The following is a 26660-nucleotide window of genomic DNA, read 5'->3' on the forward strand; positions in this document are numbered from 1 at the left end:
AAAAAAAAAAAAAAAAAAAGAAAAAAAGAAAGGAACATCCGAACCGCAAACGGCAACGACCTTCCAAGGTTCCAAGTTAACTCCATTGTACCTAGTAGCCGAACACCATAAGCAAAATAGACCATGGGAGATATTTGTTGGCGTGAAATGACTCATATTATGAACGAAGTCACGAAAATTCCATACTGACAGCTGTCAACGGAGTCTGGACCCTGGTGTTCGTTAGTGGTTTATACTTCCTTGGATCTTAGCTGAAGGTCTGTGTTACCGCCACCCCGCTTTGGGCCTTGAAAGGATCTTCAGCTTTTCAATTCCCAGCCTCTTCAGGCCAGTTGCATTTCTTGTGAGATTTGTGACCCCTTCTGAGACACGGGTTCTCTCCAAAAAACAAAGAAGCAATTGGATTCATCAATTCCTCGTCCCCGATCCCTTCGACTACGGTTTCGCCTTCCAATTCCTCTCTGAACCGAAGAGATGGGAAGCTACACGTTCCGATGGTAAGTTGAGCAACCTAATTGAATTCTGTGTGTTCCTCCGTTCTGGGATTCCCACTCCATCCCATGGTCATCTGGGTCAAATTCGATGATTCCCGCCGTATTTCCCGGATCTGACTCAGGCATCCTCTATTCGGAACATAGGTTGGATTGCATAGCTGACTGACGCGACTCCTGCATGGGAAATTAGGCCTCACCACGCGAGTGAGGTGTTTGTGACCGGAACCTTTGACGACTGGGGTAAGACCGTCCGACTCGATCGAAAAGGCGATATCTTCGAGAAAGAGGTTCCGTTACCTGCGACAGAGGAGAAGTTGCATTACAAGGTAAGGGACGAGACGAGTCTAACTTCTCCCATACTTGCTTACTACAACTACTACCACACCACTGTGCTCATCTCCCGCTTATTTTCTTCCCGAGACCTTCCCGCTCAAAGCCCGATCAGGGAATAGTATGATGTGATGTAGCCGTGGCTCGTCTGAGCTTCCATGACGCTGGCCGCGCTCTTGCCGTGTTTCCCTGACGTCATTTGCCGCTTTCCTCTCAGGCTCCCATGGATTTCCCTCTTCTTCTTTCCCCGCTCTAGAAAATGCTATAAAGAATCTCATCTTTCACGTCAGCATGTCGTTGCATGGGATCCACTAACGTCCTCTATCTAAGTTTGTTGTTGACGGCATCTGGACAACCGACCACAGTGTTCCGGAAGAAGACGACGGTAACCATAACATCAACAACGTGCTTTATCCAGATCAGATTCGGCAAAAAGACACCACCTCGAAGTTGCAAAACGGCACTGCAGTAATGGCTGGCGTAGCCCCTGATTCTACAACGGCTGCATTGGCTGCCGAAGTTCCCAAAGAGTCTCGCAAGGATATCCTGAGCGATGCTGCCTTGTCGTCTGCCGCTCCTGGATCGACTACGACAGAGCTCGCCAAACATGCCCCTCTCGAGCAGCGAGCGAATGTCCCTGGGACGTTCCCAGCAACCCCACGATCGGAGGTGGAACAGTTCTCGGTGAATCCCATCCCCGCCTCGAGTGGCATGGGCAACCCAATCAAACTAAAGCCAGGAGAGAAGGTGCCTGACCCGAGCACATTCAATGACAACACAATCCACTCTACCGCCCGGACAGACCAAGCCAGCTACGAACAGGATGCCAGCCATCCATTGAATGGGGGCCAGTCTAAAGATACAAGCGCATTTGCTGTTCCCCCGGTCTCGAATAATATGATCCCTGAATCTAGCCTTCCCATGGGCGAGGCCAGCCAGGGGACTTCCGACCCTGTCACTATTCAGTCCGCAGCGCCGACATCTACTACTGCAGCTCTTGCTGGTGCTGTTCCCCTTGAGTCTCACAAGAGACAGACCGATAGTGTCACTGGCGCACCTGTGGGCGATGTTCCGGAAATGGTGAGGCACTCAATGTCCGAGGCTCACGCAGATCCTGAAGCAGCTGCTGTTCAGGAGGCTGTCGGAGAGAAGAAAGAGATGGAGCATGAACTTCAGCAGAAAGTCCCGATTGATGAATCGAGAGGCACACCAGCGCCCACCACTGGTGTCACTGCTGCAGCCATTGAAACTGCCCCCCAAGCCACCCTACCACAGCCTGACTCGGCACAGCTATCGCCGCGGGCGACAACTCCAACGAGGCCTGAAACGACTTCCGAAGCGGGCCCGACCGTTACGACTGGGCCTGAGACCACCAAGACATCTGAGGTGTCGGGACCTGGCAGTGGCACAGCTGCCGCAACGGCTGGTGATACCGGAGCGAGTGCGACCAAGACCGCCGAGCCGACACATCCTCAGGATACCGGCGTGGGGAAACCGAGTACTCCACCCAAGGACACGGATCGCAAGGATTCTGGATCTTCGAGTGGTACCCCATCTCAGAAGAAAAAGAGGAACCGCGCTAGTGCATTCTTCCATAAGCTCAAGGAGAAGCTCACCTGAGCTCATACCCTGATGGCCAACCGTACACTCTTGGCCCGTACCCTGGAACGATTCGTTATTATTACAGTTACGATCATGAGCCGGCAGCCTGAATATTTCAAGACTGGTGGGCGGAGGTGTTGCTTGATTCTTGGTCTGGATGGATACCTTTGTGTTTTGTTGTTTTGCCCGTATGACTTTATACCTACTCTGCTGTGCACAGTTATTGTTACGAGTAATAGTATAATTTAAGACTAGTGTTCAAGATTGATTGTCGTTCATCGTACTAAGGAATCGCTTCCCATTCAAGTCATTAAAATTATAGTCTACACTCAGCTCCTATCAAATGGGTATAGCCTCACTGACTTTTTGATTCAACGTAACTGGATAGCCCAGCATACTGTAAGTAGCAAGTCAGTGGGAACCATCCCTCAAGAAAACCCACCACGGTAAAGACAGGACGAAAAAAGAAAAAGAAAAAGAAAAAGAAAAAGAAAAAAAGAGCAAACTCACTCCTTTCCTGTCTTCGTCAAACAACAGCCACAAAAGATAGACGCAGGATAACAAACAATCTGCACCCAGTGCATCAGTACTCATATTCCATCGGAAACCAACCAATACAGATACGAATGGGTACGGTACATACCGCCGCAACAATCGTCACACAGAACCCTAGACCATTCATTAACCATTAATCCTGGTACATGTATAGCAGAGGATATAACAATATTAGTCTATACCTAATGTTGGACCGAGGACTTTACAGCGACAGGGGTTCTGGTCCGTGCCGCATTGGAAGCAAATAGGGAAGATCGGGAGGAAAGGGACGTCGCACATGATTAGGATCGGTTTATCGTAAGATTATCGGAGTATGAATTGGGTTTTCTTTTCTTGCTGAAGGGTGTAGATGATGGTTTTCTACTACTGACTACTTCTACTACGAGTACTGGTGCTTGAGGAATGATTCATGATGACGACAGTGGTTGGCATGTAACCTTAGATCCAACATCTTCATCAGTAAGAAGACCACTCCGTTTTCTCTGCCTTTTTGATCCTTTGTCCTTCAATTCTACATGGTGTTTGGAAACTGATGTCACAACAACATATTCTTTCTCTTTTCTTCTGAGCCTTCAAGGCAAGTGATGGTGCTTCGTAAATGGTTCATCTCACTTCCCCCCTGTCTAGGGGTATTGATGTGAAATGGGAAGGGGTTTACTCAAAAGACGTTTCATCCCGACTTTGGTTCATCAAGTTACATCTCGTATAGATACTAAGTTCTGGGTATTAGTCCCTGTCAGCTTTTAATATAGTTAGCTTAGAAAACAAGGCAAATTAAAAACAAAATGGTATAGATTATCTCAGCAATAGAGACCAATGGTTCAGAGTCGACCTTGCCCTTCCGCCCCTGGGCATCTTTACCCCTCCTTTTCAAAACAATAGTGGGATAGCTGGAAGACGTTCGAGAATATATTTCAACAACGACTACAACAAACCGAATAGAGAATCAAGTTAAGCCAATCCTTTCCTTACAAGCAACCACACTGCGGCACATTACACGGACTCACAGCGGGGTCGCTGGAAGGAAGACGTCGACCCGGAGTTTTTCGATGTCTGTATCCGTCACCCGATCAACTATATCGCGCAGGAAAATTATGAGCGAGAACTATATTACTTTGAATGCGAGGAGATCATTTTCCATGATGGAAAGGGAGACAAGATATGGGCAATAAAGGGGAGTGGCTTCATAGATGGACTTCCAAAACAAGTATCTGTCATGATTCGGAAAGGAAAACACCGGTTTGCATAGTGCGGTCAACCATAAAATAAGTAGAGCCTGGTCGCCATGAAAAGAACTTGAGACGATTCAACACGAAAACATATCATGCCTTCGAAAGGTTCGCTTCGATTTAGATCCAAGCTTATGCAATCCGTTGTCTTGGGGAGAGAATTATTAGTCTCCCATCTTCGGAGCTGGCTCCCTTCGATTGCTCGATGGATATAAGGTCCAAGGATTTTGGGGCTTTCTGGCACAGATGCCCCTTGAAATGTAAAGCATGCATTATCATCTAGGCATTATGAATAAGCATATGTGTATAAATCCATGATTCGACAACTCTACTTACGATGATATGCGGAAGGATCCACTGCCCGGTTGTTGTACTGCTTCAATGATCCTCTTCCGTGAACTAAACCGCGCCTTTCCCAGGCATTTGGGAACACAGCCTTGATTATTGCCTCGTCAAAGCCAATATCGATCTGTATAGTCGCGTCTTGCTGATTAGAGCGCGGGGAATCAAGAGCCCTTTGCTTTTATCCGCTAATATGCGCAAGATTCGCAAACGAAGAGATTCCCTTCATATTCCGGGGGATCCCATTCAAATGGGCCTTTGTCGAGATACTTAAGTAGGTTAGCAAGGCATTAGTAATATATAGAACTCACTCACCACCTTCATCACCCAGAATCTTCCGCGAACATTAACCTTGAAAACAGCAAAATTCCTAGGCTCTTTCAGCGTTTAGAGGAATGTCACATCAGAAGGTTTCACTTCATCAAATTCATCAGCCATTTTGGTGCCGTGTGGAATAAGAATATACACAGGGAACTTATGGTCGACTTGTAATACTAGAAGAAAGTGGGAGAAATGCATTTTCGGTGGGCTCTTCTTGCTAATTCTCTAACTAGGAAAAGATTTAACCAGGCTACTCAGATCAAATTATTAGAATCTTTCTTACTGCAACGTAGAGGAGGGTAAGTTAGACTTCATGATTGAAAAGAAATCGAAAGGGAATAACAAAATTTAGGCTTCTACATTAAAGTAGATATAAAAAGACTCGCGGCTTGGCTTCTTCAGTGTCAGTGTCAATTAAATGACATGAAATCTAGAACCAAGACTAGTAACCTCACAAGCCACACACGATCAAGAACACCAACACAGCCACTCCCACAATCCAATGCAAGTGCCTAATCAACGATCCAATGGCAATCAAATCCCTCAACCAGGCGCCCTGACAAAGATGACAAGTAAACTCACTGTAAACATGACAACCTCGGCACACCCAAACGAGAACAGGACAGGAGCAAAAAATGAGCGCTAAAAGTAGGCATCAATATTCTTCATATTCAAATTTTAACCCCGCCCCGCTTGCCAACGCTTGGCAATTCGCAAAGGCATTTGGCTACTGTTTCGTTCAGTCTCTCCCATTCCTTGAATTTTTCTTTATTTTTCTGATTTGTCACCTTGGGGGGGTATTTTTTTTTTTTTTTTTTTTTTTTTTTTTTTTTTTTTTTTTTTTTTTTTTTTTTTTTTTTTTTTTTGTTTTGGGCCCTTGTTCTATTTCTTTACCCTCGAAACGAGAACCCCAGACTTATAAATAGTGCATCGCAAGGCACCATCCCAAGGTCACGATTCAATCTTTTTTGGTTCTTAAGCCACGCCGCCACTGCACCTGATCCACTCTTTCCCTCCCGCTCAGCCCTACGCCTTATTTGATTTAAGAAGGCGGACGAACCATTTCGTCTTATCCTGCTTTTCTCGTTCAAGTCACTGCCGTGAATACTCTGCCTACACAAGTTACCCAATCGATCGCATTCCAAAACAACCAACCAAATCACAACCCAACCCGAGAATAAAGAAAGAAAAAAGAAAGAATATGGCCCGCGGCAGCCTCGTCCCCCTCATCGTCCTCGTGGTCGTCGTGACCGTTCTCGCCGTAATCGGGTACATCACCTGGTCGATCGTGCAAGAAGTAACGCGCAACACGAAGTCCAAGATGGAAAAGAAGAATGTGGTATGGACGAAGGACGGCATGAAGGTCGGAGTGAAGGAGATAAATAATGAGGATTATCAGGATCGGACCCAGAGGTTTGTTTTTTCCTTTTTTTTTTTTTTTTTTTTTTTTTTTTTTTTTTTTTTTTCTTTTTTTTTTTTTGTTTTTTTTTTTTTTTTTTTTTTTTTTTTTTTCTTTCTTTTTTTTCCCTTACCCCTTATTTTCTGGGGTTGATTTCTTTGGTCCTTGGTTGCTAATCGTGGGATAGTGTTCTGGTGAATATGTGGAATCATACTTCGTTTCCTGCTTATAAGAGTCGGTTGTGGAATATGACGCAGCCGGCGGCGGAGGTACAGGAGGCGGAGAGGAGGAGAGGGTATGTATTAGTTCTATTCTCTATTCTTTGGGGTTTTGATTGAAGGTCTTTGCTGACGGGTAGTGGATTTAGGTGGTCGAAGTAGATTTTCCTTGCCTTTTTCTTGAGGCGCACGCACATGCTTTCAGGTGTTTGTGGGCTTGATTATACCGACATCGTGATTTTATATCATTCATGCCTTCTGTTGTGATACCCATCCTTTGGTGTGAATCACCTCAGAATGATTTTACTCTTTTATGATCTTCGCTCTTGCCAGTTTCATGTCATTTCTATTTTATTCTATCATTTCTTGGCCATGATGATACGATGTATGAACGAAGAAAACGTTTATGAATACAATTGAAGCGAATACCACTGACATATCTCATGACCATGGCCGGTTCGCGTAGTAGCTCTCGTCCTGATTCAACAGGTAGAACGGCTCGGGCTTTGGCTCCCAACTATCGCCGTACCATACAGGTTTGCGGAGAGTCTCTGGCGTGTCCTCGCGCTTGGTGTTGGAGAAGACATGCTCGAAGGTCTTGGCCCACTGCACGCGATTATTGAGGCCCTCCAGTTCCCAGAGCTCCTGCAGGAAGTGCAGCATGGATGTGTGGGTGTACGCGGAGTTGTTGGCGTACATGGTGCCGTCGTTGTGGATGAGGGTGTTCGGTTCGATATATGGCGAGATAATGAACGCAGGAACGCGCACTCCAAGACGAGTGAAGTCATACTTAACGGGGCGGCCTTCTGATTCTCCATCGAACCCGATGCCATCTTCAGGCTGCGGAACGTTGACGGGCGGCGGCACATAGTCCGCAAAGCCTCCGTGCTCGTCGAAGTTGATGATGATCAAACTATACAGTTGGTTAGTTATGACATTCGAAACGACACATGTAATTGAGTCGTACACATTATCCCAATATTTGGATCTCCGAACTGCATCGTACAGGTGCTTGATCATTTGCTCACCCGCTGCCATGTTGCTCTTCGGGTGCATCGAATCTATGCTGCAACATTCAGGGTTGATATAAGAAAATGCTGGCAATGTGCCTTCCTCCAGATCACGGTAGAAGTCACTGGCGTGGGCCAAATTGTCTATCGCATTGTCTTGGACCCACTGTGGACGGTTAGCTGGCTTTTGTACATTATAGTAGATGGCATTTTCCTACCTTGTACATCCACCCATCAATAATATCGGTTTCATAGTACTGGAACAGCATTAGCTATTGAAGACCTGAAAATAGTGAATCGTAGTACATTTTTCCAACTGATATTCTTGTTGCTAAGCGATTCGAAGATTGAAGTCGCACAAGTAGTGCCGGTTACGTTGTTGAAGAACCCGGCGGCTTGGTCTGTATTGTCCACGTATCCACAGGTCGAGCCTGAGGTAGCAAATTGACGGTTCGGGTTGGTAGGTCCAGGGTGTTCCGCAAACTGTTCCGTCAGCCACGTCCACCAGTGTATGTAGGTTGCGCAATGTCCTCACATAGGAATCCCAAAACGCGAAATTCTGGGCAATCTCAGCAAGAGTCGAGGATTTCTTCTCATCATAAGCCTTGATGACAAACGCCGACTCTCCTGGGGTCGCATGGTATTTCTCTGACTGGCGTTCGATAAAGCCCCCGATGTTAGGGACATCGTCATTTGTTGCATTCCATTTCCGGTAGATTTGATATGTCACCCCGGCGAACTCGTGATCCGGATCTTCCAATGGCACTTCCGTCTCATAGGGCCCGGCGCATATATCAAGAGGCTCGTCCCAAACTGTCCAGTTGGGGTTAGTGTATTCGTTGCAGTATTTCCTATTGCGTAGGTTGTCAATATCTGGATGAAAGTCCCAATATCCGGCGATGTTGGAAAAGGAATGGTTTTCCATCATCAAGTAGACTACATGTTTGATCTAATAAATTAATTTTCGTTTGGTCCTGGAGACAGAGATGATCAACGTACGTTTGACCGAAGCCGGCCCCAGACATCTTTGTGGGCTTCATGAGGTAGAGCTGAAGTAACTGTTGCTAGTGCTAGGATCAACCAAGTCCATTGCATCTCGTCGTTCGTTTCTCAACATCGCAAGCCCTATCGCAGGGCTCGACGCGCGATATTTATTCCCCATACCGCATGGTATTGAGTCGCGCCCACCTGTAGGGCGTCACATTCCAGAGCAAAAAAGGACGATCCACCTTTCATTGTCAGGATCTATTCCCCAACAGAAATCTCGGTAGGAGGAATCATCAGGAAAGACCAGCTGCAGCCAATCCATGCCATGTGAGACATCACTGTAATATGTTGATCAAGTGGAAGAGTGCTACGGCGGTCTCCGAAGGTCGTGCGAGGAGTTGCGGAAACGGGATAGAGCGGACGGACCCTTGCGTCAAAAACGAGAACTATTGCACTAGCGAGTATATTAGTGGGGTACCACCGCGTCAATAATGCAATGTGTCCCTTTGGAATTCTCTGATGCTCGATCGAGTATGTTGCAAGAACTCAGTACTCCATCGGACTAGTAGTCAGTAGCATCTGTAATGATGAACATGCAGGATGTAAGGACAGGTTCCGTCTCACGTCGGTATCCGTTGCGCTGTGGTACCCTCGGTCAGCGATCAGACTAATTGTTCTGCTGTGGATCAGCCAGAATCCAGAGGTTAGATATGTCTCCAATATGATAGGCCCAAGGTACTGCTCCGATGGGCCCTGGCGAAGGGAGGACTAAGCCTGATGTGGGATAGCTGCCTGAGTCCAAGCTTTCCAGGCACCCCACCGGCTTCCTCTGGGGATTTGGACGAATCACGTCCCCACGTGCCAAGAGATCCCCTCATTTGAGGCAAATGACCGCCTCTTCACTTCACGCACGTTGTTGGTCATTCTCCCTTAATAGGCTCTGTGGCAGGTGACACTGGAGCGAGTCGGCACAAGCTCTTCTCAAATGTGCACAATTCCCACTCGCGGTGGAGCATACCTTCAATGCTTGTTACTGGGGTATATGTCCCGTGGTACTCTCATTTGATCAGATTCTCTCGCTCCTGATCGGAGGTACTCTGTCGCTGATGCTTCACTGTGACACTAGAGAATAGTGCGATCCACTAGGAATAGAGCATTTTTACCTACATAATTATATAAACCCGTCTTCCCCTCAGTGTTCCCGACATCACTTGACTCTCTTCGAAAAGTACGCACTGTACATAATCCTAATATTCGAGGTCGTCACACACCACCATACGACCATGTCGATTTCTTCCATCCGGGGACTCCTCTCCAGCTACTCCCCCGTCTCGGAATTCTCGCCGGACTTGGAGAAGGAATACCAATTGCCCCTTCGAAATGAATCGTCGAGCGACCTTGAGTCTTCAGCCGACGAGGCAAAGTTTAGTCGGCCAAAAACGGAGAAAGCGGACTCGAAAGTCATCGACGGTCGACTGGTGTCAGATGCCATCATCGGTCTTTCCGACGGTATGACGGTGCCCTTTGCATTGACTGCTGGGCTGTCTGCGTTGGGAGACACAAAAGTCGTGGTATTCGGTGGAATGGCCGAACTCATTGCGGGTGCCATATCCATGGGTCTAGGAGGATATTTGGGAGCAAAAAGCGAGGAGTAAGTAGAACCAGCATGATCTGAAAGGCCGCTTTCATTAATATGTCTGTGTAGGGAATCCTACCGCGCCACACTAAAAGAGACTGAAAGCCAAACTATGACGGATCCATCCGGGGTGACTGACACAATTTCCGATATCTTCGCGCCCTACGACCTTCCTCCCCACCTCGTCTCCGAACTCACAAGACATCTTTCGACCTCCCCGATGCTACCATCCTTTCTCATGAATTTCCATCATACCCTTCAAGAACCTTCCGGATCACGCGCCTTTATCTGCGCTCTGACAATCGCCCTGGGCTATTTCATCGGTGGCTTCATCCCGCTACTCCCTTACTTTTTTGTTGGGCCCAATGATGCTTTCATTGCGCTGCGTTGGTCTATCGCTACTATGGTCGTGGCGCTGTTCCTGTTCGGATATGGCAAAACTTGTTTCGTAAGCGGTTGGAAGGGCAGTCGGAATGTTCGACGCGGACTCATAGGTGGTTTACAAATGGTCTTGGTTGGCGGTGTTGCAGCGGGATCTGCTATGGGTTTGGTCAAGGGTTTCCAGTTAATGGCCTCTGGGGGTAGTGATGGAGGAGAGCAGTAATACTCCATCTACACCTTTTGCTGATATTTCTGTGACTTTGGTTGGTTTCGGCGTTATGGGGTAAAAAGGCATTGGGTATGGTAACTGGGGCGCAGGGACTGGGTAGATATATTCATAAGAACTTGGAACTGTAAATTCAAACATCAAAAGAAAAATAAAAAGTTCAAAACGTTTTCCCAATTTCTTTTGCAGTTTTATTGATTTCCAACGAACATCCATCCTGGCTTATCTTACACAGCCAGAAACCTATCATTCCCATCCATCAAACTGCGCGAAATTGTTGAATTAGGAATCCACCAAAAGGAATGAAGGGCTGGTTCTCTATATATGCCACGATCTATATGTCAGAGCCTCCCTCCTCTATCTCCTCTCTTTCCACTCTTTCCTTAAGTGCCTGGAATTCCGCCTCCTTATTATCGATCTCCTCCCTCAATGAACTCCATAATGATGAATGCTCCCAGACCTAGCGGGTTCTCATCACTGAGTCCCCATGCTATGATCGACGGTACAGGGATATTCGTCTTGTCTTTGATAAATTGCATCGTGGCAGCCTCATGACAGATCTTTTCATCGCCATTCATTACTCTACCAGGCACCGCAAACCGTACCATCCATTGTATACCAACATCGAATCTCACTTTGCAGCTCCAATTGAATGATCCGCAGTTATCGCCGACAACCTCTGAGGGCCGATTGTTTCGAAACGTCGAAACCCAGGCCGCTGTAGGAGGGCCACGAACATTATTAAATCGACTGGCCCAGGAAAGAGACTCATTGAAGTGAGAATTCTGGGCGTGTTCGTCCTAGTCCATGCCAGGAATCGATTGGAAGAGTTGATTTATTCTTCTTGAGGTATGGGAGTTTGCAACGAGGGGTTCGGACCTGCTTCTCAGCAAATGGACAGCGCTGAACTCTTTGTTTTTATTCGATCCCTGCACTCCCATATAAAATATATCTATTTGAGGATCTTACGTTCTACATGGAATACTTGATTGAGAAACTATTAATATTAGTGGCGTAACTATAGGAACTAAGATGGCTAAAATACTTGTTATCGCTATTTATCCGGCCTTGTTACCGGGGTATTAAACCAAGGTCAACTTGCCAGTTTTCGTCTCCTTCAACTGTCATTCAAACGTCCGTATTCGTCCAACACAACAGCCCCGCAGTTTCGCCTGAAGTCTTTCCAGTTACATATAGAGACTGTAAGTCTGGCTCGAACTAATTACGGCGATTTTGCAAATGTATTACCGTCTGCACTTTACGATAGAACAACGACTAGCTATAAATGTAGCACCAAACGACGGCTATAGAACTCCAAAAACTGTCAGTGCTAAGCCAAAGCTCTTCTCACCAGAGCAAGATTCTGGATCGCCGCCAGACCATAAAGCGACGAAAGATTGGTTGATATCCAGTTCGCTTCCTCAACATTCACTGGGACGAGACATCCAGTTACCGACCGGCTGACCCATGGCAAATCTGGCGCATAACCATCACCATTATAGAACTCCTTCCAGGAACGTTGCCCTAAAACCGAATCTTCAAGCCTATTGGCCGCATATGCTGTCAAACGAGAATGTCCCTGGCGCAATATCAGATTTCCAAAACCTACTCCGTACCGCTGTGACTGTTCCTCTGCGGTGGAATTGAAATAAAGACAATAATCAACCCATGCTTTCTCAAAACCGCTCGGTAAATCACTTCCTAGGCAATTGACAAGCACCGCGCAGATCTCAAACAGGCCGAACATGGCGGAAAGATGGGAGATTTGGACGACTCCTTGGTTTGCTAAATCGTGAGAGGGAGGATGGATTTGCCCTGTCTGGGTGTCGTAAAGAGCCATCCCAGTCACAAAGCCATTGTGGAGCTGAGATATGCCGGCCATGGACGATAACAATTTGCTTTTCGCCTCCTCCCAACCGGGTGCTCGTCTCTCCCAGGAGATGAACCATGCTGCTGCAAAGGCGGACCAATCGGTTCCCAACGAGATGGACACAGCTTCAACGGTAGGCTTATAAGACGCTTTGTCCCTTCGCACCTTACGGTATGGGTCTAGAGCTAAGAAAGTCTTTTCTGAATGCAGTGTCTCGTCTAGCAGCTCGCCAGTGCGCTCATCGCCTCCCGTGAGGTAAAAGAAGATCCATCTATACAGGGCGTTCGATATGCGAGCCTGCTTACAACTATCGCTCCAATGCTGGACTCCGTGTCGTGTTCCAAGCCCCTTCCATGGCCCGATATGGTACACGTCCACCTCCCCCGTGTGCCTGGTAAGGGCTTCAGCCAGGCGGTACACGTCCTTCCTGCTCGTCCGCAAAAAGTATAACCAGAAGAACAAGTCAGGAGAGAGTTCGGAGTTGTCCCAGGCATAGCCACCTATATCATAGCACCAGGAGTGGCGGTCTCCGTCATAAGTGTGCATGATGTCCCCATGATCCCAGAAGCCGTACCATCGGCGCTGAGATATCTGTGTCTTGTAAAACTCGAACAGAAAGTCAAGGTTTCGGTTAATTTCCGCTTCTGCCGGGGTTGTATTCTCTGTGGGGACACTCCTTGACCAAAATGTGCCTAATACGCCTGTTTCTAGGATATACTCAGGGTCTGGAATCACCACCGGTGGGTTCCGCATATACTGTACCGAACTGCTTAGCTGTGCAGACGTGGGGGTATGATCAAAGGCGAAAAGAAAGATCTCGTTCGTCCGTGCAATTCCAAAAGGCGTTCCTACCCCATGCTCCCAGTCTTCATATGTGATACGCAGGGCATCAAGCTCCTCGTCGTAGGTTTCTTGGCCCAGTCCGTCGTGATATGGGCGGAGATCCATTGCTTCTGCGGATGGACTGTACAACAACAGCGTGATTTCTCCAGTGGCTTCGGTGGCATTTCGAATATCTAAGCCGGTCGGGTATCGTTCCCAAAAATAACGCATTCCTAGCCCTAGACCTCCTCGAGTTGCACCGCCAAGGTATCCAAGCCCACCAGCTTGAGTACCGCCAGGAATATTGACCCAGCTGTGCCCTGCTGCAGTTCTTTTCTTCATAGTATATCCGTCTGGTGATAGTTGGGAAAGGCTGTAATCTTTCCAGCATGGCACCCACTTCATATAATCTCCAACCTCGTCAAGCCAGGTACCAATAGGAGGAAGAGATTCGCCGTTAATCTGAGCCGTGCGGACACTCAATCCTGGATTTCTGCGAAGACCGGTAACACCCTGTACGGCCTCCCCAAAAACGCCATCATCAACACCTGCAAAACGGACGTGCCGGTTGCAAGGTAGTTCATCTTTCAACGGAACATCAAACTGAATACCGATGCCGCTAATGAAGCTCGTTTGTGGATCCCCATCATACGTGATTGTATGGACAATCCGGATGGAATCTGAATTATAATATAGATAAAATCGCACAATGAAAGGGAGCCATGGTGATTGTGGGCGACTGTCAGTATCAACCGCACGGTGGTTTCCGCGCACGGTCAATAGAGCCCTTATGGGGCCTTCCTGGTCAATGTTTACATTTTCAATGCTGCTCAGAAATTGGTGGTTATCTGAGTTTTCTGTCTCCGTTGGAAGCGATGCTTTTGAGCTCAATACCAGTCGGCCATTTTGGCCAATTGTCGTCCCATTATTCAAGACGATACTCTTGATTAACTCCGAGCCGGTGGTAGGAAAGACCACGCGGACCTTGCCAGTGTCAACCTCTATGGATCCTGTACATGTATCCTGCTTTATCAAAATACCTGTGCTAACAGACTCAAGGTGGTTAGGCGTCGTTGGGATTGCTTCCACTGAATAGCTGCTAGCCACGTCGGTGTCGGCCGCGAAGGCATGCGCGGTCCATTTGATTGACCCATCTGGCCAGTACGCGATTACCCATGATTGTAAAGCGATGGATCCATTCATATGATTAGAACAAGTGAACGTGGTTCTGTCAGGCCAATACTTCCCACGGGGCCAGGGGACGCCAACAGTCGCACTAAAGTTATGTTTAATATAATGCCGTTCAAGGCATCGGAGTTTGACACCTTTGTTATTCGTCGACATATTATGCTATATCGCTCTCGAGTAACGTGTTACGATATAGCCCTGGGCGGCCGTCACTCTCAGTTGTCTAGGGTGGTTAGCCAATTTGAAGGGTAATATCTTTTTGTCTTCTAGATGAGCCATCGACCCATTGTCGAAAGAGGGTTCCCAATGTGTTCAATTTATCCACCAACCATAAACTGGAAGCTTATCAAGAAATCTTGCGAAAATCAGCTACTGGTTGATTCATAGAGCCAATTTGCACTAAGCGTTGAGGTGGAGGTGTCGGGCTATGGTAACAATCTGGTGAGCGCTGATGCCATACGCACTTACATGACGAGCAATACTAACCGCAATTTCCTACACCTAGCCGTTGTTTAGTTCACATTTTATTTTCTATCCCTCGTTATTAGCCGTTGCCTGTCATTTTGGCATGAGCGCTCAGGCTAGATCTGTTTGATACTATTATCATCTGGCTTACCGGGACAGCACTTCGCCAATTGCACCATCGAGCTCTGGGAGCACTCCATTCTTAATGACTATTGCCGAAAAGTACGACGGAGGAAAAGCATCACAGACGATGTTAGCCATATTATATAACCGATACGTTCCCTGCTGGTATAATGCGGTCAACCAGTCTTCGTTTGCTTTACGCTGAGCCTGTACCGGTTCTCTTTGGGACTGTATCTACTGATCTCGGTCTAAGGAAACTACTAAGATGTCAGCTACATCGGATTCAAGTCATTTGAACGATAAAAATCGGCTAGGAAGCCCCCAACTTAACCAACATAAGACCGGGGATATCCAGAGCACTGAAGTGGCGAAAGACGGAACACATATCAATCTTGTCGAGCCAGAAGATGCACCTGAATACAGTACCTTCCTGTCCATCTTCTACTCCAAGAAAAAGTCGGTCGACCTCGATACTATTGCTACTACGAGGAGTGTGTTCGATGATTCGAACCTAGCCAAATATTACCAGCCTCATCCGCAATACGAGAATTTACATCGATTTGACCCTTCTGAAAGATGGACCTACCGCGAGGAGAGATCGGTGCGCCGGAAAACAGATCTGAAGATTTTCCTTTGGATCCTGGTTATGTTCTTTGGGCTCAACATTGATCGGGGTAACCTAGGAAATGCTGCTGCTGATAATCTGTTGCCGGACTTGAACATCAACACCAACGACTACAATAACGCGCAAAACATGTATCGAATCGGCTTTTTGATTGCTGAGATTCCTTCGCAAATGATCGGCAAAAGGATTGGCCCGGACCGATGGATTCCCATTCAGATTATTCTATGGAGTTTGGCATCCGGTGGGCAGTTCTTTATGCATAACAGAGCAGGATTCTTTGCCTGTCGGTTCTTCCTAGGGTTCTTCATGGGGGGTTTCATTCCAGACGCGATCCTGTACCTCTCATATTTTTACAAGAAAACCGAGATGCCCGTACGCTTGGCGTGGTTTTGGTTTGTTGACTCAATGTCCGGGGTGATCGCCTCATTCATCGCCTACGGTGTCTTGCATATGCGTGGCGTACAAGGCCGCGAAGGATGGAGATGGCTCTTTCTTATCGAAGCCCTGATAAGTATAGTGATTGGGTTCTTGAGTTTCTTGTTTCTCGTTCCAGGCCCCACGCAGACAGCAACATGGTGGAATCGCAAGGGATACTTCACCGAGCGAGAAGAGAAGATCATCGTCAACCGGGTCCTGCGTGATGACCCATCAAAGGGGGATATGCATAATCGTCAGGCGTTGAGCTTGAAGATGCTTTGGCAGAGTTTGAAGGACTATGATCTCTGGCCAGTCTACACCATCGGTATCCTGTTCGAAATTCCTACCTCGCCACCAAAGACATATCTCAGCTTATCGCTGAAGGCCATCGGGTTCAGCACCTTCCAAACTACCTTACTGGGCATACCGGTGACCGTTTTCGCAGCAATAAACCTGTTGGTCATCACCGAGTTATCTGAACGGTTCAAACAGATCTCCATATTCGGGATTCTGACCCAACTCTGGTCTCTTCCTCTCCTGATTGTTCTGTATACCTCGGCTAGTACGCTATCTCACTGGGGGCTCTACGCGGTTACTTTTGTCCTGCTTGGCTGGCCGTCTATCCACGCTGCACAAGTCGGGTGGTGTTCTCGGCTAAGCAATGCGGTCCGAACGAGGGCTGTCAGCGCTGCTCTCTATAACATCACCATTCAGCTTTCCGGGATTGCGTCTTCAAATATTTACCGCGAAGATGATAAGCCATACTACCATCGGGGAAACTCGCAGCTAATTGCCATCAACGTAGCGACTATTGTAGCATACGTGCTGGCAAAGCTCTACTACGTGGCGAGAAATAAGTGGAAACGCGCCAAATGGGATGCAATGACGACGGAGCAGAAGGCTCACTATCTTGAGACTACTAGTGATCAAGGTAACAAGAGGCTGGATTTTCTATTCGATAGTTAGATGTGGACTGCAGAGGGTAGCGAAGCTGGGATGAACTTTAGGATAGATAACCCTGCCACTAGAGTCAGATGAGTCGACTGTATTAGAACAGCACCTTCTTACTAGCTTTAGGCAATATCCAATGATTCCCTGTCTGATGGCATAGCATCAATGTAGCTATAATGACGCGAGAGCATAGTAAGCCCACCAATAATGGCAATACCTCAATTTAGTTCTAGGATATATTAAAAATGCAAGGACACTACACACGGCGAGACACAAGCATAGAGGAAATACTTAATCTATCTCGAATAACCCACAAGACCATAAGCAGAGGTCCTCTCTTCCTACCCTAAAGAGTCCTCCCAAAGTTTTTCTCAAGATGCCAGCCCCCGAACCCCAACTCACCCTCCCCGAACGTCCCCCAAACCTCCCACACCCAGAGTATCAAACCCCCCGTGGCGTCTCTCCCCTCCAGTCTGTCCGCGCTGCTGGCCTCCAATACCCAAACTACACCCCCTTCAAGCTCCCCAACCTCACCGAAACCCCCTTCACAGACCGTGGCCTATCGGCTGACCCGACCAAATCCCGTCTCCTGAAAGCCGCCACGGCCATCACGCACCTGACCCCCGAAATCGGCACCGAGCTCGCTGGCCTCCAGCTGAAGGACCTCACAGACGAGCAGAAAGACGATCTCGCAAGGCTAGTTGCCGAACGGGGCGTCGTGTTCTTTCGCGACCAGGACCTGGATGTGCACGAGCAGATCGCCTTCGGGGCCTACTTTGGGGATCTGCATATTCATCAGATGGCCGGGATTATCCCGGATTTGCCCTGGGTGCATCCAATCTACAAGGATGAGACGGCGGTGAATGGGAGGTCGCATCAGATTTGGCATTCGGATGTGAGTTATGAGATTCAGCCGCCTGGATTGACGCTTTTGAAGATGGATACTTTGCCGAATGCCGGACCGGACGGGGGGTTGGCTGGCGGGGATACTATTTGGGCTAGTGGGTATGCTTTGTATGAATGTGAGTTCTTTTTTCTTTCTTTTTTCCCTTGTCTTGTGAAGAAGGGGGTTGGAGGGGTTAGGGCTAATGGATTGGTTGGCAGCTCTCTCGCCTAAGTTGAGGTCTTTGCTTGAAACTCTAGAAGCTAAGCATAGCGGTCTCGAGCAAGCGGAAAAGGCGCTCCGGACGAATGGTTGCTTGAGAAGGGATCCTATTGAGACCATTGTAGGTTATCACATCAGTGTTGGCTATTCAATAACCTAACATAAAGCTCACATCACCAGCATCCTGTCGTTCGTACACACCCCGTTACAAAGTGGAAGACGCTGTATGTCAACGAGAATTTCACCAAGGAGATCATCGGTCTCGAGAAGAGAGTGGGGGATGGCATCCTTGATGCTCTGTACCGGACTGTCGCTGAGGGCTACGAGTTCCAGGTCCGATGGAAGTGGACCAAGAACGCTGTCGCTATTTGGGATAACCGGGCTACTTTCCACACGGGTATCTTTGACTACTGTAAGTGTTGCAGACAGGTTTGTTGTTCTACTTTTTGGGGTTTTACTAATTCTATGTGCAGTTCCTCATTTGAGACATGGCTTACGGGTTGCTCCACAGGCCGAAAAGCCCTATTTTGATCCTGAGTCTAAGACCCGGAAGGAGGTGTTGCAGCAGGAGAGTGAGAAGAGTAACTAAATTAGAATATTTAGAGTAGGCAATGGGATCATATGCATTATTGCTTCTAGATGCTACCGTACTTTCTAATTGCAAGTTAACCAAGTCATATTGATATTTGGTATGCTTCGATCAGGAAGAACGAATGTGGAATCAATTACCGCAAGTTAATCTATTGTATTGCTTCATTTTTCATATCAGGATAATTGAGTCATTTCAAATTGTCCATCATATCCAAAATTTCTCCATCCACAGGACAGCTTCTGCTGAAAATGATCTCATTTCCTCGCGTATGAGCTCAGGCAAGATAGCTTAGCATAAGCAACAAATATCCCATTGACACTGCGAGATAACGGTTAAATTGGACAAGCTTCTGCATCTGTTAGATTAATTATTCAAGCTTTAGCTTAACTGGCACCATATTGTCATCCATGTCGCAATCCACGTGCTCTTATCTTCCTGCATGAGACTTATATTAAAGTGATGGCTTGATCGACTCTAAAATCACGACAACCTGTCCTGGTGCCCTGAATAGGTTGGATAATATCCTCATGTCATATTTGGAAGGATCTTAGGTCGGATATCGGTTATTTTCTCTAGATTCTCGGTAAATACGTCCCCGAGGGTATTGCTGCATAGACTTGTAGCAAAATAGCAAGTGTAGCCCTAACACGGAATCAGAGTATGCTCCGAATACTTCAAACCACAGTCCCATGTCGCAATTCGTGTATAGTACTTTGAGATATAGTAACTATCTTAATATCAATTAATAATGTAAAAACAATCCACAACTATAAAACTCGCCCCCCAGAGCCGACAACAATCTCCCATTGCACGAGGCCCAGCACCAAGACCCAAACCACCAATAATGCGCCCATTCCTCCTACTCCTCTATTCCACCCTCACCGTAGGCCAACTCATCGGCCCTGTAGGCCCAACCACACCTCTCTCCGAAAAGACCACCGAATGCAACATTCTATCCTACGGCGCAGTCGCCGATAACAGCACAGACATCTCCACCGCTCTCGAAACAACCTTCAACGACTGCGTCCGCCCCAACCCAGGAAGTCGACTCGTGGTCCCAGAAGGCCAGTACCTGCTCAACCGGGGCGTGGTGCTCAGCAATGCCACAAACTGGGCCTTCCAGCTGGACGGACTGATCACGGCCGCGTACGGCGGGAACTGGGAAATTGAGCGTTCGTTAATCCTCCAGGGCTCTGCTGGTGTTGACTTGCTCAATGCGACTATTAATGGAGAGGGTGACCATAAGTTTTTGTTAGATGTTTTGGTGATTGTTAATGGTGAGTGTCTTTTGCATCTTGCGGTGGTATACATGCGTGTGGATAAAGGCTGATAGGTGTTGTGTAGCCGTTGATTTCGAGTTTTATTCTTCCAATGGATTGGGCGCATTTCAGGGACAGGGGTATTTGTATCGGAATTTGAATAAGTATGAGAATTCATCTACTTCTAGATGTCCGGTGGTCCTGGATCGATGGATCTAATGAGACTATAGCACAGATCGACCCCGTCTCGTCCGCTTGATCTCTCCGACAAACGCCTCTGTCCATGACCTGATCCTGGTCGACAGTCCCAAGTTCCATATTATTTTGGACTTCGCCGTGAACGTCGAAGCGTACCATCTCACGATCCGAGGAGCCAACCTGGGCAGCTACGACGGTATCGACGCAATCGGGACGAACTACTACATCCATGACAACGAAGTATACACCCCATCCCACTCACCCCCCATCTAAGAACCGTCCATTAAGGCAATACTCAAGGTAACAAACCGCGACGAATGCGTCTCCGTCAAAAGCCCCTCTCACCACGCCCTGGTCGAAAATCTAGTCTGCAACCAAGCAGGCTCCGGACTCTCCATCGGCAGTCTCAACGTCTCCGCCGAGATCTCCAACATCGTACACCCCCCAAATTCCTATAACCCCCATTCCCCAATAAACGATACTAATCACGAAACAGGTCGCCAGAAACATAAGCATCCTGCAAGGCAACAACATAGCCTTCATCAAAACCTACCCCGGCGGTTCAGGCTACGTGACCAACATCACGTTCGAAAACTTCCGATCAAAGGCCAGTCTCTACGGCCTCAACATCAACCAATACTGGCAGAACACCTTCACCCCGGACACCGGCGCCGTCACGCTCAGCAATATCGTCTTCCGGAACGTGACCGGCTCTGTCGCCGACGGCGCGAAGCGGCCCCCGCTGTACCTGATTGCGAATGATCTGACCTTTGCGACGAATGTGACGGTGGAGGATGTTTCAGTGTGGACTGAATCGGGGGATGCGGTGGTCAACAAGATCAGTAATGTTTTTGGGACCGGTAATGGCACTTATGGGGTTAATGATGGAATTGAACCGTTGGTGGTGGATGAGGTGCCCACGGCTTATACGAGGACTGTTACGGTGACGGAGACGCCCACGGGCTGGGTGAAGCCTGGGTTGCCGGCTTGGGCGGCCCCGAGTACTGGGTTTGGGTGTGAGTTTTCTCTTCTTTTCTAGATCATTTTCATATCGACGGTCTTGTTTCTTGTTATTGGGGGTTTGGCTTGGTGTGGAATGCTAACTGTGTGTAGCGGCTTCGCCCATCCCAGTGTATACGCCTTCGCCTTTGTGGAGGCCTGGTGGGGTGGACTATGATTTGCATTATTGGGGGAGCTTTTGAGAGGTAGTATTGAGCTTCCATGCCAGAGTGGGGAATGAGTAGAGTGGTGGTGTGTTGAACCTTGTAGATTGTTATACTATGGTAGACTCATAGAGGATAAAAGCGGGTGTACCTAGGAAAGAGTGAATTTCATCCTATCAATAAGAAAATCTAGCCAATAAGACGCAAAAAACGCTACTCAGGCGTAGGAGGACAGGGTCAGTGATCTTGAGATTATTCTGGTTATATTTACTGTAGAGCATCGAGTACATAGAGATTATAGACATGTCATTCACGTTCGAGCAGACGCCGTACCTTAACATGTTTCTTTGGGAGTGTAAATAGTACACCCTCAAGAACGTTGGCGGAGGAAGCGCACATAGTAGGCGAAACACCTTCTGCTTATGAATCCTGAGAGACATAGAAATGATACTTATTTTGTATCTAGCATCTAGTACCATAACCACACAGTTAGGAAGTAACGACACAGTCGCATACTCTGGTCTGTCGGAGAGATAGCAAAAGACACTCACCAACTTGTTATAGGGTGCTAACTCGAACACCCATACGGTATATAAATGCCCAAGGCAACCAGGCTCCCGGGCTCCCGAGTATAAACCCCCCCTCCTCCCCTCTCCCTCTTCAGAGAAGAGAGGACCATCGTCTTAAGTAAAGTGAATTAATTACCGACTCCCTCTTTCATGAGATGTACATCAGTATTCTTCACTATCCCACACAACACCGACCATGATTCTTCTAAAGAGAAAACAAGGTATGAAACGAACATAAAAAATAATATTAGTCCAACTATCTACAGCTCTAGCAGCCACCGCATCCGAATCTTTCGTCCATACTTCATCAGCAACAACGGAGTCGGCGCAATAACCAACGCCACGAGACCGAGAATAGTATTCCCCCAACCATACCCCAGGCGATCATACATCGCCGGACCAGACAGGGGCAAGAGGGCCGCAATAATAGCCCGAATAAGGTTATTGGCCGCCAAAGCACTGGCAGCATAGACCTCAAAAGCATCCACAATATAGAACTGAACAACGAGAAACCCGGCCACGATGCCCAAGCCCACAACCCCAGAGCCGACAATGGGGACCATGAAATGGGCATGGACCTGCGCCGACCACCCGAACCACATCATGCCGATGGCGAGAACGACGTACCCTACGATGGCGGGGGGTAGTCTGTCTTCGGGCGTCGTGGTGCCGTATCGGGCTCGTTGGCGCTGGATGTACCAGTCTGCGAAGCGGCCGACTACGAGCTGGCCGACTAGGCAGCCGACCCCTTGGGCAATGTAGGCGAGCCCGACCTCGCCTGCGTTGAAGCCGTATTCTTCGCCGAAGAGCGTGGGGAAGGTGGTGATGATGTAGTACATGTATGTGTAGCTGATGGAGTTGTAGAGCGAGATGATCATCACGATGGGCGAGCAGAGGCAGAGCTTCATCGGTCGTGAGATGCCTCTCCGCAGGGCTTTCCAGTGGCTTTCGCTTTCTTTGAGGGGTTTTTGCGTGCCTAGTTTTGCGGCTTTCCTTCGGAGGAGCGCCGGAGCGTAGGTCTCTCGGAGGAGTAGGGATGATGCTATCGTGCTGCAGCCAACCTGTATTATGTATCAGCGTCGGGGTGTTCTGCTGGTGTATGGGGTTTTGCTTGGGTGTGTACCACGATGGCTTCGAGCCAGAATGTCCATCTCCAGCCCACGTTTAGTGCCATATAACCGCCTGCAATCGGGCCTGGATTTAATGTAAGAAGTTCATCCTATGGTTATGGACGTGTGTATATGTGGTTTTCCAGGGTGAGCTTACCGACCACCGTGCCCTGGAAGGGGATACTGATTAGTAGATGTACTGATTGCTTGACAAAGGTTACGTACTGATAGAGTCCCGGCAGACAACAAGGCGAGCGAGCTCGCCCGTCTTTCAAGAGGGATCAGGTCCGCCACAAAACCTCCTGCCAGTGCATTGGGTATGGAACCAGCCACTCCCAGAAGGATGCGAGCTATAGCTAGCATAGGGACGTTGACACTGAGAGCGCAGAGAATGCAAGAAAAAAAGAAAGTTACGTTTGAAATATGCATGACAATACATCTTCCGTAGATCTCACTGAGAGGGGAGAAAAGCAGCGGTCCCGTTGCGAAGCCAATGACATGGATCGATATGAGGAATGGCGATATGGCGGGGTTTGTGGTGTGGAATTCCTCAAGAACGAGTGGTACCCCTGGTGTGAAAATGCTTGAAGCTGCGGCGCTGAGGAGTGTCCCGATGTCAGCCATAGGGCAGGGCAGATCTTGATGCGATGGCTATACTCACTCGTTGAACGTGGCGAAGGCAACCAGTGCAATGATTGTCCTTTTCCAGGCGTTCGACCAGTTCATGGGGTTTTGAGGGTCATCATCCCAGCCCCCATTGCTGCATGAAACCTCAGCGGATATCTGGGACACACTGGCATTGGCTTCTTTGAGCTCGAGAGTATCAGATGATTGTGATGACATTGTGTCTCAGCTCATTGAGACAAGCTAAACGCTAAACAGTGGGTGATGGAGCTAGAACTTTCGGTCTGGCCCTGATTCCAGACCCTTTTAACATCCTTGGGAGCCATGAGCGAGGGACATAAGGAGCCGAGTGACCTCTTCTTGCCTATGTCTTGGTAAGTTCATGATGACAGACACATTCCTCGAACAGCAAGGGGCCCCAGCTCTGCGGAGTATAGGTTGATCTTTGCCTCGAGCTGCTTGAGAATGAGTAAGGCATCATGGGTTCCTGAATGGCTTACGACTACCATCGTCATGCGCTCCTGGCGATACGATCTCTGGAGAGAGTAATTCATTGCCACTTCTCGCCGTCGCGCTCGGCATAGAACAGTGGCAGGAGTTAGTCCCAGTCTCTTGGAATAATACTGGTGAGTATGAAGCAGTACATACCAGTTCAGGGCTCCAGGTGGAGGGTTAATAAACGTGATCCTCGCATCATAGATGCGGCGAGCAAATGATTAGCTTAGAATGTTGCTAAAACAAAAGGGGGAAAAGAACTATGACCATTTAAGAATCAGGGATAGAGATTAGATTGTCAGTAGTCAAAAAAGAGAAAAAAGAAGTGCATCATCCGTGAATCGAACACGGGCCTCATCGATGGCAACGATGAATTCTACCACTAGACCAATGATGCTGTCCTTGTTGAAGGAGAGTGTTCTTCTTGCAATTATGAACCAAATTAAAACAAGAATGTGATCATGCTGATCGCCATCTGCTGATCCTTGTATCGGATGAACTGCTATACCTGTTTCTATCAAGCTTAGCAGGCTCCTTCCGAAAATACAGATGCATCTCCACATCTTTGAGCATAGACAAATTCATGCTAGCAGAGCCGTTGTACGTACTTTGCTGTGTCAATATGTATCCTAATAAGGCATGCCCATATTCAGATTGATCTTGGTTGAGTCTCTTATATTCCTTTTCTTTGGCCCGTCTGAAGGTCATCTGCCCAATTACTTCGACCGGACCTCTCTTGCAAGCTTCTGAGCAATACTACCCCCTGTACTATGCACCCTGACAAAACATCCCAATGGTTTGTTATATCAGATTCCCATTACAGTAAGATACCCTCTATTACTACACGTTTAACTGGACAGGCGGTTATACCCGGCTAAGGTGAGTTCAATATGCCGGCAGCTGGGTCATCCCTTCATACATGAGAAGAAAGGGGTGGGCGACTGACGCGGACTATTGGATGCGGGAATTTACTCTGGGTTCTCCATTACCCAATACAAGCTTAATGGCCTCCGGTGATCAAATGGCTGTTTTTTGAATGAGTCATTTCTGGAAGAAACAGGACTTTTTCTCTTGGATGTGGTCATATTCACATGCAACGCTCACGGTCTGATACCGGACAGAAGTTCCCAGCTTCCTCACACTATTGAAACTCCGATAGAGACCCAAGGAACCGCGCGTGATACCGAAAGGGCAGATAGAAACAAGAAGGAAACATAACGGAAAAGAAGAAATACCTGAGCCCATTACCTACGCAACCACTCTAATCTTCTTTGTCACGCCAACTCACACTCAATCAAGCTCGCAACGCTGCCCACCCTGTGCCAAATTTTTGGCAACTTTGAGCCCCACTGACTCGATAAGCTGGTGCCACTGCTGTTCAGTCCGCACCCCTGCGGCAAGATGTACTGTTATCAAGATGTCCATAGCGGTGGCCTCCCAATGCGCTCCGGTCTTAGGGATAACAATTTCATTGATCAGAATCTTGCTATATCCAGGTGCCATAGTAGCCACAAGTCTGGAGAGAATAGTCTGGCAGTCCTCATCGTTCCAGTTATGTAGGACACTGTGAAGAGAATAGGCTCGCGCACCTGGGATTGATCAACGTACGTTGATGTAGGAGCAATGACTGGATATACTGTTGACACTAACCTTCAATCGGCTGCTCCGCGAAGAAATTATGCGCCATCCGCTCAATTGATAGGTCCAGTGTTACAATATCATCCAGGACCGTTGACAAATCCTGCAAGACCAGTCGGCCCGGGGCACCGGGCCATTTGGATAGAAACTCGTCCAGATCATATCCTTGGTTCCCACCAACATCAACAAGAAAGACACCATTCTTGCCGTCTCGTGCCCCTTAGATTAGGTTATCATGCACTGGGTAGAATCCCTCTTCTATATAGCTAGGTCGGCCTTGGTGGTATGTGGACATGAAATAATACGCTGGAGCTCTTATAGGTCACCGACAGAACTGTACAAATCGTGACAGGTCCTTGCCTTCGATTGGTTTATAAGTGCACGCCGGAACGCCTCGCCGCTAACCACCGATGTCTACAAGTGGCTTCACTAGTTTGAGGGGATAAAGGTCTAGAACTCTCCAGTACTGGAACCAGTCAGCACGAAGGACCTTGATCCACGGAAGTGTGCCTGCATGGAAGGATTTTGTTCGAACTACTGTGATTTAAGACGGCTAGCAGTTTTATAGGTACACCGAATAGATGAGTTAAGATGGTCGTGTGGATATTGGTATCCAGCATCTGGGTGTTTTCTGTATCATAAAGCTGAAGCTGAAGAAGTGATGCCGAGTGCAACATCCCTTAGTTACGTTAACTTTCTTGGATGAGTCATCCTCGT

At 47.9% G+C, this 26660-nt stretch overlaps 11 protein-coding genes and 1 non-coding gene across 12 annotated transcripts; 6 read left to right on the forward strand and 6 right to left on the reverse strand.

Moving 5' to 3' along the window:
* Nucleotides 1-315: 315 nt before the first annotated feature.
* Nucleotides 316-2914, forward strand: BDV37DRAFT_216729 (carbohydrate-binding module family 48 protein). Its single transcript, XM_032080091.1, has 3 exons — nucleotides 316-497; nucleotides 685-820; nucleotides 1155-2914. The coding sequence occupies exons 1-3, from the start codon at nucleotides 475-477 to the stop codon at nucleotides 2442-2444; spliced, it is 1449 nt and encodes a 482-aa protein (XP_031937293.1). The 5' UTR covers nucleotides 316-474; the 3' UTR covers nucleotides 2445-2914.
* A 3032-nt stretch (nucleotides 2915-5946) lies between these two features.
* Nucleotides 5947-6792, forward strand: BDV37DRAFT_216742 (uncharacterized protein). The gene is made up of 3 exons (XM_032080092.1): nucleotides 5947-6286; nucleotides 6460-6567; nucleotides 6640-6792. Exons 1-3 carry the CDS (start codon nucleotides 6075-6077, stop codon nucleotides 6650-6652), a joined length of 333 nt encoding a protein of 110 aa, XP_031937294.1. The 5' UTR covers nucleotides 5947-6074; the 3' UTR covers nucleotides 6653-6792.
* Nucleotides 6793-6931: 139 nt separating this feature from the next.
* Nucleotides 6932-8595, reverse strand: BDV37DRAFT_287059 (phosphoesterase family-domain-containing protein; the record flags this gene model as incomplete). The annotated part of the gene is made up of 6 exons (XM_032088045.1): nucleotides 6932-7403; nucleotides 7458-7666; nucleotides 7719-7757; nucleotides 7807-7983; nucleotides 8036-8449; nucleotides 8500-8595. The coding sequence occupies 6 exons, from the start codon at nucleotides 8593-8595 to the stop codon at nucleotides 6932-6934; spliced, it is 1407 nt and encodes a 468-aa protein (XP_031937295.1).
* A 493-nt stretch (nucleotides 8596-9088) lies between these two features.
* On the forward strand, nucleotides 9089-10826 carry BDV37DRAFT_258990 (VIT1/CCC1 transporter family protein). The gene is made up of 2 exons (XM_032083092.1): nucleotides 9089-10138; nucleotides 10193-10826. The coding sequence occupies exons 1-2, from the start codon at nucleotides 9771-9773 to the stop codon at nucleotides 10725-10727; spliced, it is 903 nt and encodes a 300-aa protein (XP_031937296.1). The 5' UTR covers nucleotides 9089-9770; the 3' UTR covers nucleotides 10728-10826.
* Nucleotides 10827-11038: 212 nt separating this feature from the next.
* Nucleotides 11039-11507, reverse strand: BDV37DRAFT_258992 (uncharacterized protein). The gene has a single exon (XM_032083093.1). It carries the CDS (start codon nucleotides 11336-11338, stop codon nucleotides 11141-11143), a length of 198 nt encoding a protein of 65 aa, XP_031937297.1. The 5' UTR covers nucleotides 11339-11507; the 3' UTR covers nucleotides 11039-11140.
* Nucleotides 11508-12060: 553 nt separating this feature from the next.
* BDV37DRAFT_297245 (uncharacterized protein) lies at nucleotides 12061-14766 on the reverse strand (the record flags this gene model as incomplete). The annotated part of the gene is made up of 1 exon (XM_032090286.1): nucleotides 12061-14766. One exon carries the CDS (start codon nucleotides 14764-14766, stop codon nucleotides 12061-12063), a length of 2706 nt encoding a protein of 901 aa, XP_031937298.1.
* Nucleotides 14767-15463: 697 nt separating this feature from the next.
* BDV37DRAFT_297247 (putative MFS transporter) lies at nucleotides 15464-17367 on the forward strand (the record flags this gene model as incomplete). The annotated part of the gene is made up of 2 exons (XM_032090287.1): nucleotides 15464-15485; nucleotides 15564-17367. The coding sequence occupies 2 exons, from the start codon at nucleotides 15464-15466 to the stop codon at nucleotides 17204-17206; spliced, it is 1665 nt and encodes a 554-aa protein (XP_031937299.1). The 3' UTR covers nucleotides 17207-17367.
* A 200-nt stretch (nucleotides 17368-17567) lies between these two features.
* On the forward strand, nucleotides 17568-18967 carry BDV37DRAFT_297250 (TauD/TfdA dioxygenase family protein; the record flags this gene model as incomplete). The annotated part of the gene is made up of 4 exons (XM_032090288.1): nucleotides 17568-18213; nucleotides 18296-18417; nucleotides 18477-18708; nucleotides 18770-18967. The coding sequence occupies 4 exons, from the start codon at nucleotides 17568-17570 to the stop codon at nucleotides 18883-18885; spliced, it is 1116 nt and encodes a 371-aa protein (XP_031937300.1). The 3' UTR covers nucleotides 18886-18967.
* Nucleotides 18968-19732: 765 nt separating this feature from the next.
* BDV37DRAFT_297252 (putative rhamnogalacturonase) lies at nucleotides 19733-21547 on the forward strand (the record flags this gene model as incomplete). Its single annotated transcript, XM_032090289.1, has 6 exons — nucleotides 19733-20165; nucleotides 20233-20311; nucleotides 20378-20585; nucleotides 20646-20780; nucleotides 20842-21361; nucleotides 21459-21547. The coding sequence occupies 6 exons, from the start codon at nucleotides 19733-19735 to the stop codon at nucleotides 21545-21547; spliced, it is 1464 nt and encodes a 487-aa protein (XP_031937301.1).
* A 790-nt stretch (nucleotides 21548-22337) lies between these two features.
* On the reverse strand, nucleotides 22338-24029 carry BDV37DRAFT_297253 (MFS transporter; the record flags this gene model as incomplete). Its single annotated transcript, XM_032090290.1, has 4 exons — nucleotides 22338-23138; nucleotides 23201-23296; nucleotides 23412-23784; nucleotides 23848-24029. 4 exons carry the CDS (start codon nucleotides 24027-24029, stop codon nucleotides 22338-22340), a joined length of 1452 nt encoding a protein of 483 aa, XP_031937302.1.
* Nucleotides 24030-24631: 602 nt separating this feature from the next.
* Nucleotides 24632-24702, reverse strand: BDV37DRAFT_t193. Its single transcript has one exon. It is a non-coding gene; the product is annotated as a tRNA-Gly (tRNA).
* An 893-nt stretch (nucleotides 24703-25595) lies between these two features.
* Nucleotides 25596-25992, reverse strand: BDV37DRAFT_287066 (O-methyltransferase; the record flags this gene model as incomplete). The annotated part of the gene is made up of 2 exons (XM_032088046.1): nucleotides 25596-25894; nucleotides 25956-25992. 2 exons carry the CDS (start codon nucleotides 25990-25992, stop codon nucleotides 25596-25598), a joined length of 336 nt encoding a protein of 111 aa, XP_031937303.1.
* Nucleotides 25993-26660: the final 668 nt, after the last annotated feature.

Source organism: Aspergillus pseudonomiae (genome assembly GCF_009193645.1).
Source record: "Aspergillus pseudonomiae strain CBS 119388 unplaced genomic scaffold BDV37scaffold_86, whole genome shotgun sequence".
NCBI lineage: Eukaryota > Fungi > Ascomycota > Eurotiomycetes > Eurotiales > Aspergillaceae > Aspergillus > Aspergillus pseudonomiae.